Source organism: Perognathus longimembris, chromosome 2 (assembly GCF_023159225.1).
Source record: "Perognathus longimembris pacificus isolate PPM17 chromosome 2, ASM2315922v1, whole genome shotgun sequence".
Classification (NCBI taxonomy): Eukaryota; Metazoa; Chordata; class Mammalia; order Rodentia; family Heteromyidae; genus Perognathus; species Perognathus longimembris.
The window spans coordinates 95,507,207-95,521,677 of NC_063162.1; the positions used below are offsets into that span (position 1 = coordinate 95,507,207).

Sequence of the window (14,471 nt, forward strand, 5' to 3'; positions counted from 1 at the left end):
AGACTTGAGCCCAAGAGGAAAAAGAAGGGCCAATAAACATAGGAAGAAATGTTCAGCATCTCCGTTCATAAAAGAAATGAAAATCAAAACAAGATTGAGATTCCACCACCCCAGGAAGAATGGCTATTATTAAGAAAACTTATAGCAGATGCTGGCAAGGATGTGGTCCAAAGAGAACACTACTGTACTGTTAGTGGGAATGTAAACATTTTCAAATACTCTTTAAAGTAATATGGATTTTCCTCAAAAGTCTAGAGATAGAGATTCCTTATGATCCAGCAATTCCACTTTTGAGCAGTTACCCAAATGACCACATACATACAAGGCCACACTAAAGCTACCTATACAACTATGTTCATTGCAGCATTATTTACCATAGCTAAGATATGGAACAAACCCAGATGCCCATCAGTGGATGAATGGATCTAAGTATATTTTAGATATAAGGTCCTTGTCTGATGCATAGCTAAAAAAGTTCTTCTCCCATTCTTTTGGATTTCTATTTATGTTGCTTGCTATGGCATTTGCCATGCAAAACTCTTCAGTTTGATGCAATCCCATTTATCCAGTCTTTTTCAATTTATTGTGATTCTGAATCTTTACTTAGGAAATTTAAATCTGTGCCCAAGAGCCTTACTTCTTCCTTTATCTCTTCCTGCAATGTTTTCAGGGTATCTAGTCTTACGTTGAGGTCTTGGATCCATTTGGAGTTGATTTTGGTGCAGTGATATATAAGGATATATTTTCAATTTAATGCACATGTATAGCCAATTTTGCCAGCACCATTTGTTAAAGAGGCTGTTTTTCTCCCATCGTGGGTTTTTGCCTCCCTTTTCAAATATTAGGTGCTTATAGATCTGTGGGTTTGTTTCTAGGTCTTCTACTCCACTCTTCCACAGGCCTATTCTTGTGCCAATACCAAGCTGTTTTTATTACTGTGGCTTTGTAAAGAAGTTTGAAATTTGTTATTAATATTCTCACAGCACTTTTCTTCCTGCTAAGGATTGTTTTTTCTATCCAGGGTCTTTTATTATTCTGTATGAATTTTTGGATTGCATCTTCTATTTCATTAAAGAATTGTGTTGGGATTTTGCTGGGTATTGTGCCAAATTTGTAGATAGCTTTGGGCAGTATTGCTTTTTTCACAAGATTAATCCTTCCATTCCAGGAGAGTAGGAGGTAGGTTTTTCTATTTCCTTAAATCCACTTTATTTTCCTTTTTCAGGTTACTAAAGATTTTATTTTAGAGGTTCTTCACATCTTTGGTTAATTGCTATTTTATTTTTTGAGTCTATTACAAATGTACTTTCCTGATTTTGGTCTCACTCTTCTTATCGTTGGCATACAGAAAAGCTAGTAATAAAAAAAAAACCCTATGTGCATAGGATCATATAAAATAATGCACATCAAAATACACTCCAAGACATGGAAATGAGAAGTTTTTAATTTTTACTTTGTGGTTCTTTTTTTTCTGTTTTTCCCTTTTTGTTACTTTTTTTTTTTTGCCAGTCCTGGGCCTTGGACTCAGGGTCTGAGCACTGTCCCTGGCTTCTTTTTGCTCAAAGCTAGCCCTCTGCCACTTGAGCCACAGCATCACTTCTGGCCTTTTTCTGTATATGTGGTGCTGGGGAATCGAACCCAGGGCCTCATGTATATGAGGCAAGCACTCTTGCCACTAGGCCATATCCCCAGCCCCCTTTTTGTTACTTTTGTTTTATTTCTGTACCTTTTGTCTTGCATGTAAGTTTACCTGATTTGGGAAGGGGAAGAAGTACAGATCTTGGGGAAAATGGTGAACTAATTCAGCTATGATATCCACTAGACACCATGTTGGAAATGAACCGTATAACTTGGTGGAGAGACAGGTTGGGAGGGAAAAAACTATGAAAATGAAGGAAGGTGTGACTGTTCAAAAAGAAATGTACTCAATACCTGACTTCTGTAACTGTAACCCCTCTGTAAATCACCATTAAAATAAAAATTAATATATTTAGGTTCAGTCAAGCACAAAATAATTCAGTAATATCATTTGAAATTTAATTGGCACAGATTTACACCAGTCTCAAAATCTAAGTACTATGTGATGTAGCAGTTAATCTCACAAAAAATGAACTATCTGATCTCGGGAAATCTTCCTGGTCATAAAATGACACTGTGGTTATCAGCAATTCAAAGACACTTATATATCTATAGTTGATACTGCAAAAGAACATGTTCTCTGATAAAAAGTTTATTTCTCTGGTACATGGACTTGCCTACCTGAGGATTTTAATTGATTTAATAGGTACACACACCAGCACCCACAGATGCACACACACACACACACACACACACACACACGTACAATTTTAGCTAACTTAAAATATTTAAAAGGCTTTTCTCTTGCATGAGCTTTGAAAATTCTTTTGACTCTGTGACTATTAGTATTTATTTGTATTTTATTGTTTATTGTGATACATGAAAAGATGATTATGTGTAACTGTATTAACATTCAAATCTCATCTCTAGTTTACCTAGTGGGATTTCTCCACTTAATATCAGGTTATGGGTTTTTATTATTTGTTGTTCTTTCTGGGTTCAAACTATATTTACAATTATGACCCTTTCATTTCCACAGAAAAGGCCAATGTAGTCAAGCATCCTCCAGTTGCTATTCTGCCTCTGGGGACTGGCAATGACCTAGCAAGATGCCTGCGATGGGGAGGAGGTAATACAACTCTGAAACACACAATCAGAGATACAGTACATAACCTGTCCCCAACCTGCTCCACTGCTTGACCTTTTTTGTATGATATTAGAAAACATGATGCATACTGAATACATATAATGTATGATTTTGAACATGAGTAATACTTTGAGAGAAACAAATATTGTACAAGGGGTGAGATAGGATGTTACGCTTTAATCAGACACTAATTACAGGCTTATCTTTGGAGGGATAAGTTTTCAAATCTTTGAATTTTGTCTTTATTGCTTAGAAAATTATATTAACATTGTGAACTCATGGATGATATACAGATTTTTAATTTATGAGGTCTGTGATAAAATCACAAAGGGGGGAAATTAAAAATCTAACAAATGCCTTACCTAAGAATGGATACATTAAGTAACAAGTAACATTCCAGGCCAACCTATATTGACCAACATGTTCTGAACTTGACATACAGAGGTGAGAGGAGGAAAACAAGAGGACATTAAAATCTAGTGCATGTGGGATATATGTGAAACAAAGTAAAACTAAGTGAAACAAAGCCAATATTGATATAAAAAAGGCCTCATATGAAGGTAAACCTAATGGTGAAATAATGGGTGTAGATTTCATAAACTAAGGAAACATTAAGTTCAAAGGTGCAGAAAGAGTGAGACTTTTGGCACAAACTTAGGGAACTAACTATAAACGGAATAGAGTAGCTGAAGCAGCATATGTAAAGAGAAAATTTCAAAATGATGTCTTGGGATATTCATGGAGTCAGTATTTGATGAGTGAACACTACCAGAGTCTACAAAAGAAGAAGGAGTGTTAAATATTTTTAGCATCCAAATTCACTGAGAAAACTTTGAAAGAATCTGTTAACTGTGAATCAGAATCCTTGGGGAGCTTATTAAACACAGACTGGTCTGACCCTACCCTAAATATGCTGAATGGAAATCCCCAAAGTTGGGACCTGGGCAGGGGTAGGACTAGAGCAGGGAGTCATTTAAAACAAACTCTCAAATAACTCTGGTTTACAACAAAGTCTGAGTTCTATTATTTCAAGAATAGCGGGTCAATTACTGCATATGTTAAAGTTTAAACTAAGTTAAAAACATCATATATCCTATTTGGGGTTTTATATGACTAAACTGTAGCAAATGCACAGGGTAAAATATGAATTCTACTGAGATAAAGATACACATGTTGCAGATGTGATGCTATTATACATTTTGTGTACCAATTCAATATAGGTACTGAATGTAAAAAGAGAGAAACATATATGTATCAACTTATTTACTTCTGGTACAAATTATTGATATTTTGAATTGATTTTTAACTTATTTCCAATTTAGTACTGGGCTTAAGTCTTAAGTGAGGTGCAATATCTTTTTGTTTTTCACTTTTGTACATATAAGAGAGTTGGAAAGAGTTGGAATTCAGGGCCTTAAGCAATGTCCCTTAGCTTTCTTTGTCAAGGTAGACACTTAAGACACAGCTTAAGCCACATGAAATGTATTATTAATGGATGAGATATAGACAACAGCCTACATCAGGGTAAAGATTAGGGATGAGTTCCAAGTATATGCTGCTCTGTTTCTAAGTTCTAGATATACATTATGGAAAGGTAAATGGCTCCTATCCCTGAGGAGACTACATGATTTTGAGTATATGAAATATACTAATGAACAATGATATATGCAGCTCCAAAATAATATTAGTGCTTTAAAATGAGTATCAGGGAGTTACTACTTCACTAGAAACTCAAAACTTGAAATAAGAGAAGGAAGGAGAGTTGGTTCCTGAATTGAAAGGATTAAAGGAAAGCTTGGTGGGGGGTTAGGCAGCTGTAGTGAGGTGGTGAGTAGTAGTTAGGCAATGTCAGTTTGGGGACTTTGGAAAGTTAAGCGGGAATTGATGATGTGGAAAAACTGAGTTATTCAAATCAGAACCTGAATTAAAGTGGTTCCGAAGAATGAAAGAACAGGCCCAGGTGACACAGTGAAGCAAGTAGAAAAAGTAGAAAAGCTAAATGTATATTTTGAAGTTCAGGCATGCTAAAGACTGAAAAGGGAGATTGGGAAAAGAACTGCATCATGATGCCCAAACTGAGCAACCAAAGAAGCAGAGAAGACACTTGTAATACCAGTAATTATGCATTCCAGTGATGTTGGGTCACACAAGGCGTGAACCTTTGAGCACTTGCTAAACTTATTTGAATTCTATTTCAGAACTAAAAGATAGCAGCATATTCTTAGTAGGATCTTATACTGATAATAGCATAGTGCCCACTTTGTATTTCTACTGAGAGGAGTGAATCTGAAGATGTTAAACTCTTTCTAACATTGCTGGTGCTGAGCAATGTGCACTATCCCAGTCACTGTTACTCTGCTTTATTCACTTAATGAACATTTGAAGTACTTAATATCAGTAGTAGAACATTTTTATTTAAGCCACTTTTTCATATAAGCATTTTCTCTTTTTCTTTTCTTTTCTTTTCCTTTTTTTTCTGTCAGTCACGGGGTTTGAGATTTGGGCCTGGGTGTTGTCCCTGAGCTTTTAAGCCCAATGCTAGTGCTCTACCACTTAAGTCATAGCACCATTTTTGGTTTCTGGTGGTTAATTGGAGATAAGAATCTCATGGACTTTCCTGCCTAGGCTAGCTTCGAACTATGATCCTCAGATCTCTGCCTCCTGAGTAGCTAGAAGTACAGGTGTGAGCCACTGGCACCCAGCTTAAATACATTTTCATCTTTTGTAAAAAGCACTACCATAAGACTACAGGATGTCCTTGTGTTTATGAAAAAATTAATTAGCATAAACTTTGAAATACCTTACAAATTATTAGTCTGCTTAACAAAAAGTGAAGAATATTGGAAGCATATTTTTTGTTTTATAGAAGAAAGAAGTCTCAGAATGAGCATACTCTAATAAATATTTGGAATTTTTTAATGTTATCATTTGTAAAACTTTCCATGACATATTGGGAAGATTCAGTCGTTGAGATGTATCTCTAAGAAAAAATAAATATTAGTTATGTTGCCATTTTGTCTCAGCCTGGAGTGAGTATGAGTTTTAAATCAAAACAATGAAAGAAAAATTGCATAATTCTTTTTGATGAATAAGACTTTGTTCACATATTTGTATCTGATTTTTAAAAAAAAATTGACCTTGGAATCAGGAGTGATACTAAATATAACATATCATTCTGTAAGAAACATAGGCCTAGGCAAATACAAAGACATAGGTCATCAATAGTTACTACATAATCACCTGCAATTTGTAAATATCTTTGTCAATTAGATCTCAACTCTAGATGTTGGAAGTCTCAAAATATGTTTATTTGTTGCTTGTCTATTTTTCCTTGGACAGAAGACTAATAGATGCCTTTTTTCATATATACCCATAAAATTCTTGAAAACATCCAATGACGAACTTTTAAATTGAGTAGTCATTCTTTGTCTAGTGAAGGTGACTAATTTTCACTAAATTCTCCCATATCACACTTCCTTTGGCTCACTGTTCTTCCTACAGTGAACTAGTACCATGTTGAATGAACACTGTTGTTGTGAATTTGAGATGTGGCCATACTTTCTCAGTGTGTGAACCTTATATTTACTTGTATTGTTACATTTTGTTTCCATGCATCCTATACATCCATCTTATATTATGCACCTAATATTGTAAGTCCATACAATAGTACTTAACATATTCTATATTCCTTAAATAATACATTTAATTGGAATAGTCTTTTCAAAGATTAGACAGTGTCTAATTCTGTCTTACAACTTAATTATTGATTTTTGAACAAGGAAACACTATGCAATCATATTATTTTATCAGACTTATATCCAGAAAAATATAATGTCTATTTGCAAGCAAAAATAAAATTTAGAAAATAAATATTCTTACTGCTTAATTATTCAAATAGGATATTGCATACAAAATATTACTACTTACTGGGGCTGGGGATATGGCCTAGTGGCAAGAGTGCTTGCCCCGTATACATGAGGCCCTGGGTTCAATTCCCCAGCACCACATATACAGAAAACGGCCAGAAGTGGCACTGTGGCTCAAGTGGAAGAGTGTTAGCCTTGAGCAAAAAGAAGCCAGGAACAGTGCTCAGGCCCTGAGTTCAAGGCCCAGAACTGGCCAAAAAAAAAAAAACCCAAAAAAAAAATTATTACTACTTACTATTCTTAAAAGAAATTACAAAGGGAAGAATGAGGGTTCAGTTATGAAGAAATAGCTAAAATATAAATAAATATAATTCATCTATTTTAAACCATTCAAAAAATTATATTGAGTTCAATTAGGTTCACAATAATATTCATGTTTTGTAATTCTATTATAACAAATATGTTATTTCTTTTAACATACCTTAGTTTTCTACATGGAGTCCACTGTGAATTTTCTATGCATGCATGTAATGTATCAACCACACCTCCCTTTAGCTCACTCCTGTTTCACTCCCTAATTCCCAATACATTTTCAGTATTGTTCTATGTTTCATATATGCACTCTACTTTGATCATATTCACCTGCTTTAAGCTTCTCACTAGCCCTCCTCCCTTTCAGTGGCATCCACTACTCCCTAATGAAGCCTGTTATTTTTGTTCATTTTTGTGTTTTCTGTCATTCATTTTTCTATTTTCTACTTTGTACTAATCTTATCTATTGTGATGCTCCAGATGTACATATACTAAACCTGCTTCAATACAACCAAGAAATCTTTTGAAACAATATTGGATGCTTTGTACACAACCCTTCTCTATTTTACACTGCTCTATGTGTTAAATATTATGTGCTAAAAGCACTCCAAAGTAGTACTTCTAGATTTTGTGCCTACTCAGAGTGATTTATTCTTCTTTAGGAACTATATTAACTTGAGAGCAAGTATTCATTTTTCTTTTAACAGGCTGAATTCTTTGGACCATCTATAGCAGATCCATTAAAATATGGTTTTGTTGAACATTTATTGTAGGCAGACTTGGCAAGTGGAACCTACAGTGAAAAAAAAAAAAAAAAAAAAAACATAACCAGAATTCACATAGGTAGTTCTGAGGGAGAAACTGGGTTGAGAACTGAGGGCTGTGATGCTGAATAAGGATGGACATCTGATCTGTGTTTCAAGGGGGTAGCTTATAGGAAAACCTATAATTAAATTTAAAGCTATGCAGAAGACATAGCAGAAACTTTGTCAAAAGCAAAGGATGGTCTGAGTAAACAGGAGAAAACAGGAGAAGATACAAAATTTTAAAGGAGCAGGATTTGTTGCGCAGATTCAAAGTTGCGTTTTCCAAACTAAGGTGGATTCAGGAGAGAATTCAAGTGTAATTCCTTACAAAGACTAACTCACAGTGAAACAAAAGAAAGACCCAGAAATGAGTACTCACAAGAGAAGAATAGTCTCAAGAGCAGGGGCTAGGCAAGAGAGACTGTAATAATAGATTCCAATGAATATTCTAAAAAATTAATAAAATTGAGGGAAGGAATGAGTTTGGACAGGAAAGGGGAGAATGATAAAAGGTGACATTGATCTTAACTGAAATATGGTATATTCAAGGGAGAAATCAAATCGTGTTAATCGCTTTGAAAGGCAAAGCCAAAGCCCAATTAAGTGCCTGGAAATGAGTAATTACAATAAGAGGGGTGGGGCTAATGAATGAAGAGAAGGGAGAGGTAGAAATGCAGTCAGGAATACAATGTATATACTACAAAAAGGAAGAAAAGTTACAGAAGAGGTGGGTTGGGAGGAATAGACAAGAATGTTGGAAGGGGTGACAATTATCAAAAAGCACTGTATTCATAAACTGCTTTGATAACTAGGAACTTCTTTGTGCAACTACCTAAAGATAATAAAAATAAAATAAATTAAACAAAATACAATGTATACATAAGCTGCCTTTTGAATGGCAAACTTTCATAAAACAACTTAGAGATCAAAATACACTGTATACATAAGCTGCCTTTTGAATGGCAAACTTTCATAAAACAACTTAGAGATCATAAAAATGTATTAAATCAATTTTAATGTTGTTGATATTGGTAGAGAGGAAACATGAGGATAATTGTACTATGGTGACAGGTTTTGACCTCACCAACTGGGTTATGGTGATGTCTTTTGTAGATAAGCTCAATAGGAGCATTGCAAACAGATAATTAAGTACATTTGACACATACTTATAAAAATTCTTATCTAGCAAATAATTGTACTGAAAAATTATACCTCAAAAGGGAAGTGCGTCTCGTGTAGGAAAGCTAAAATCTTGGTAAAAGATAAATAAGATTTCAATGAGTTCTCTATTTGTCAGAATTATCTTTAGGTACATTATTTAGATTCAGGGTACTGCATATGAATAAACACACTTAAATGTGTATAAACACAGTGGGCATTCTTGTTAGCTTTTGTCTCTCAAGATGATTTGCTTTTTTTGTTAGGTTATGAAGGAGAGAACCTCATGAAAATCCTGAAAGACATTGAAAGCAGCACAGAAATCATGCTGGACAGGTGGAAGTTTGAAGTCATTCCTAATGACAAAGACGAGAAGGGAGACCCAGTGCCTTATAGTATCATCAACAATTACTTTTCCATCGGAGTGGTAAGATTTTCCACCAAATCTCACTTTTTTAACCTGTCCTAGATAATAAGCCTACAAAAACTCTTTCACTATGAAGATTTACTGATTATGAATAATTTAATTTATGTATGTGTCCACAAAATACCCTTTCTAATGAACAGAAATAAAGCTGTCAAATTTATTTCAATTCAAGTATGAACAATGGGTACATTTTTCATAGATTAAAGGAAAGATACTCCTCTCTTTGCTGATGACTTTGCCATTTATATCATTAAAATGAAGCTTAGAGTGGTTAACAAGAACCATGTAAGCTTTAGAATATAAGGTAGTCCACCTTACTAATGAAAATGTGAAAAAATTATATAATGTTTATCTTTTGTTGGGGCTATGTCACAAATGTCATTTTAACCTGTTAAAAATCTACGAAAATCTTGCTATGCTTCTTAATGAGGTTACAAATGAAGGACTGCATTTGTTTAGAATCTTATACTGAAAATAAATATATCATTTGGCAGTTTAAAAATATTACAAATTTGGGCTGGGAATATGGCCTAGTGGCAAGAGTGCTTGCCTCCTACACATGAAGCTCTTGGTTCGATTCCCCAGCACCACATATATGGAAAACGGCCAGAAGGGGTGCTGTGGCTCAGGTGGTGGAGTACTAGCCTTGAGCGGGAAGAAGCCAGGGACAGTGCTCAGGCACTGAGTCCAAGGCCCAGGACTGGGGGAAAAAAAAATTACAAATTTAATTTAAAAAAATTAATCATTTAAGTTTGTTTCACTTGCATACATACTTAGCTGATTATATAGGTGAACTCTATCAGCTGTAGCATGACACCTTGTTTAATCTGTGTTGCTTACTACACATCTCACATCGCCTCTCTCTCTATAATACACATATGTATACCCATATGTCCATGTATATAACAAAAACATAACTATAAACACACACAATTAGACTATACTCACATCAGTTGTGTCTATGAATTTAACAGTCAGTCTATCACAGTGTGTGTACTTGGACAAATTATTTAATCTGAGTGTCTCTTTACATTTACGTGTACCATAGTGTTTCTTATTTTCTCTCTCACAAAGTGACAAATTATATGGATGTCCATTTAAGGGTGTCAATAGTAGAACACAAGAATTCTAAATAGAAAACAATATTACTTTATAATGGGTGTAATGATCACTTGTAAGAAATATGTAAAGAACCTTGATCATGAGAAGGCCACTTAATTCACATGGATATGGAACACTGTAATTTTAGATACTTCATTAACATGCACCTTGTACTAACTCACAAACTTACAAACTAATTCATTCATTTTAAGTGCCCTTCTTAATGATTTAGTTAATAAATTCAAATTTAGTTTTTTTATCATCTAAACTTGTACCCTACTGTCCATTTGTACTTACTTCTGGTTTCTTTCCCCAATTAGAAGAAATAATCACATTTCTGCCCCTAATATTTTCTCTGTTTGACATTTCATAAAAAATCATGCACTTTTCATTTGGGATCTTACCACAATATTTTGCAAGCCCACTTGTGTTCACTATATGAATATTATTTTTTTCTTTTATATTGCTGTGTAGTAGTCTATTATATAATTCGTCCATTCAAAAATATAGGAGCATTTATATTCTTTTCTTATTACCAAGGATTTTTCTTGTAATCATTATTATTGTATACTTTAAGTCAAGTATTTAAATTTGGTTCTTTGACATAACATGTAAATATTCAATTAATATTATTTTTGGTCTGGAGAGTCCTTGCTGCTGTCTTTTCTTTTGCTCTTAAACATGCATTCTTTCAGTTTTCTAACATTATTATATGGACTGTTTTCAAGTCCTTGGCTAATTCTAACATTTGAGACCCATCCTAGACTTTAATTGAATGTTCTTGATTATACAACACCCTATGCTATCCTTTTTGTTATTTTTTGTTGTTTTTTACAAATGGAAGTTGTATACAATACAGCTTAGTAACTGGATTTGTATTCTGCACAGGGTCATTTCTGAGGCTGTGATTGTCCAGTTAGTGATTTCTTGAGATTTTCTCTCTTGTGGTGTATACATGCCAAGCTTCAGATACCTTTTAGCCTCTCTCACTCTTATTTTATGTTGATTTTGTTTTCTTAGATTTCTCACATCAGTGTGATAGTTTATATGTTGAATCTCAGCTAGTCTGTCTCTCCGTTTTGTTTAAGGATCAGCAATGGGCATGATAGAAGTCTGTGTATTCACTAAGCTTACATGACAATGAGTTAAGAACATTTGCAAGGAGTAAGTGAGGTTGTCTCAATTAATTCCCAGAATTGCTGTCCAGCAGCAATTTTGTATTTGATCAACTGTGGACTATGTCAGACTCTTCAAGAGGAAATTTTTCTATCTGCTGCATCACCAAGAACTTCATATGTGCCATTATTTTTATCTACATACTTGATTATTGATTCTGAAACAAAGAAAATAGACACCTATTCTTTAAGAGTCTACAGTTATAGGAATGAAGTACAGAAACAGGTTACATCATTATCAAAACTTAAAGATACAGTCAGGTGCCAGTGGTTTGTGCCTATAACCCTAACTACTCAGGAAGCTGAGATCTGAATGTCATAGTTCAAAGTTAGTCCTTGCAGCAAAGTCCATGAGACTCTATCTCCAATTAACAGCCTGAGGTAGAGCTGTGGCTAACTTGCAGGATGCTATCTTGGAGCAAAAAAGCTACATGTGTATACATATTGATATATGCATATTTACATGCATATAGTTATTCCATATGTATCACCATTTCAACCAATTGTGCTTGAGTATATTGGGGAATCTGGAAGATATAGAGAAATTGTTAGAAATATAGGTCAACCAGGATTAGATCATGAACAGAGTGAACAGACCTTATCTACATATAATTAATTTGGATATTAGATCAATACTGATAATAACCCAAGAAAGGATAAAACATAAAACACCCCCCTACACAGCACTTAAGACTCTTACTTAAGACTCCTACACAACACTCTTAAGGGCAGACAGAATCGTTGGTTAACTCTCTCACACATTTGAAGAATTAACATCAGTCCTCAAAGTCTTCTACAAATTTTGAGAGACACACCCACAATGTCTGCCAGGCAATGACAACGCTACAAAAGAAAACTACTGGCCAATATTCTTAATATTTTGAGTGTAAAAATATTTCAACAAAGTGTTGGTATTTGGAATGCAACAACACATTAAAAGGTTTATACCCCATGACCAATTGTGATTTATCCATCTAACACAAAGATCGTTCTACATATGAAAATTCATCAATGTGGCAGTTACAATTACAGAATAAATGGTATAAAATTATCTGATAATTTCCTCAAATGCAGACATGGATGTCAGTAAGATTCAAAACATTTTTCAAGGGCTGGGGATATAGCCTAGTGGCAAGAGTGCCTGCCTCGAATACACGAGGCCCTAGGTTTGATTCCCCAGCACCGCATATACAGAAAACGGCCAGAAGCGGCGCTGTGGCTCAAGTGGCAGAGTGCTAGCCTTGAGCAGGAAGAAGCCAGGGACAGTGCTCAGGCCCTGAGTCCAAGGCCCAGGACTGGCCAAAAAAAAAAAAAAAAAAACAAAAAAAACATTTTTCAAAGTAGAACCTCTCAAGAAACTGAGACTATAAGGGAATAACTACAACATAATCAAAGACATCCATAAGCAGTCTACATCATACTCAATGTGGAGAACTGAAAGCTTTTCTTTTCAGATTAGAAATAAGGAAAGAAAATTTCTCACTTCTACCATGCAACATATTACAAGACCATCTAATCAGACAACTAAGCCAGAGAAACAAAATCGCCAGTACACTGGAAATAGTGTTAATAATGTTAGTTCCAGGAAACATACACCAATTCATTTTTCCACAAATACTTTTGGGATTTCAAAGGGGAATTTTTGGAAGGCACTGAGATGAGAAGAAATTAGCATAATCCTTATTCAGTCTTCCAGACTCAGGTCCTCAGTCAAATGGGCACTGCAGACCAGTGAAGCTGGAAGCTAGTAAGCTCTGGAGCTGTGAGCCTTAGCTGAGAAAGTTAGACCAATGATTTCTCTTCAGTGGTTAGGTGAAGCCTTGAAGCTACAAAGAAAGGCCTGTTCTGAGTAACATAAGAGGGGCCTGAAGAGCCCGGGATGGTATTAACACAGTACACTGTGATTGGGGTCCCTGGACTCTGGTCTCTTTGACCCTCAGCAAGTTCACTGAATGTGAGTTCACTGAGTAAGTGTGTTGATTCTTTAAGTCAGGCATCCAAATAAAGCCTTTTGTGAGAAATTTCTGAACTTATCAACTTTTAAAGATTAAATTCTTTAGGAAATGGGTGTGTTTTCTGGAATATTCATAAAAGATTTATTGAAAATCAGGCAGGTAGCCAAAAGATGATATTTTTAAAGTCATAATTATAATGGTAAAATTATCAATATAATTTAATCAGGGGAAATACTTAAAAACCTGATGTAAGAAGTCTAACATTGGAAATTTTAGAACACATTCCAGAATAATTCTTGGATGCAAAATGAAATTAAAAGGAAACTGGCAAACCACATAAGAAAGCAACTCATGCTATTCTTAAATGCTGTGAAACTTCAAGGAAAAAATTCAAACTTTGCATTTTGCGGAAAGAACATAAACAAGGAATCTTAATACTTATTCTAACAAGTTAGACATAAAGATAATACAGGCTAAGAAAAAACTTAAAACAAACGATTATGTAATAATTATTAAATAATAATTGTTTACATATGGTAAAATAATATTAATATAGATATCCTCTGTGTTCTAGTGTTTTTAATATTAAGTATATAAAAATGGTAAGAATATAAGCAGCCACAGGGGCTGGAAATATGGCCTTGTGGTAAAGTGCTCACCTCATATATGTGAAGTCCTGGGTTCGATTCTTCAGCACCACATATAGAGAAAAAAAAATCTCTAAGTGGCACTATGGCTCAAGTGGTAGAGTGCTAGCCTTGAGCAAAAAGAAGACAGAGACAGTGCTCAGGCCCTGAGTTCAAGCCCCAGGACTGGTAAAAAAAAAAAAAAAAAGCAGCCACAGATATATATTGATAGTGATATCTACAAATACAAAGTGATATATACAAATAATATATATGTGTGCACATAAACCTGCATATATACACACATACATGCAAATGTT

At 34.6% G+C, this 14,471-nt stretch overlaps 1 protein-coding gene across 6 annotated transcripts in view; it reads left to right on the forward strand.

Annotated features, from left to right (window-relative positions):
- Dgkb (diacylglycerol kinase beta) overlaps positions 1-14,471 on the forward strand; it is a 549,587-nt gene that overhangs the window by 212,648 nt on the left and 322,468 nt on the right. For all 6 annotated transcript variants that reach the window (XM_048337833.1, XM_048337834.1, XM_048337835.1 and 3 more), the window contains 2 exons: positions 2,618-2,707; positions 9,134-9,294. In XM_048337833.1, coding sequence (XP_048193790.1) covers positions 2,618-2,707; positions 9,134-9,294 — 251 coding nt within the window. The remainder of the gene's footprint in view (positions 1-2,617; positions 2,708-9,133; positions 9,295-14,471) is intronic.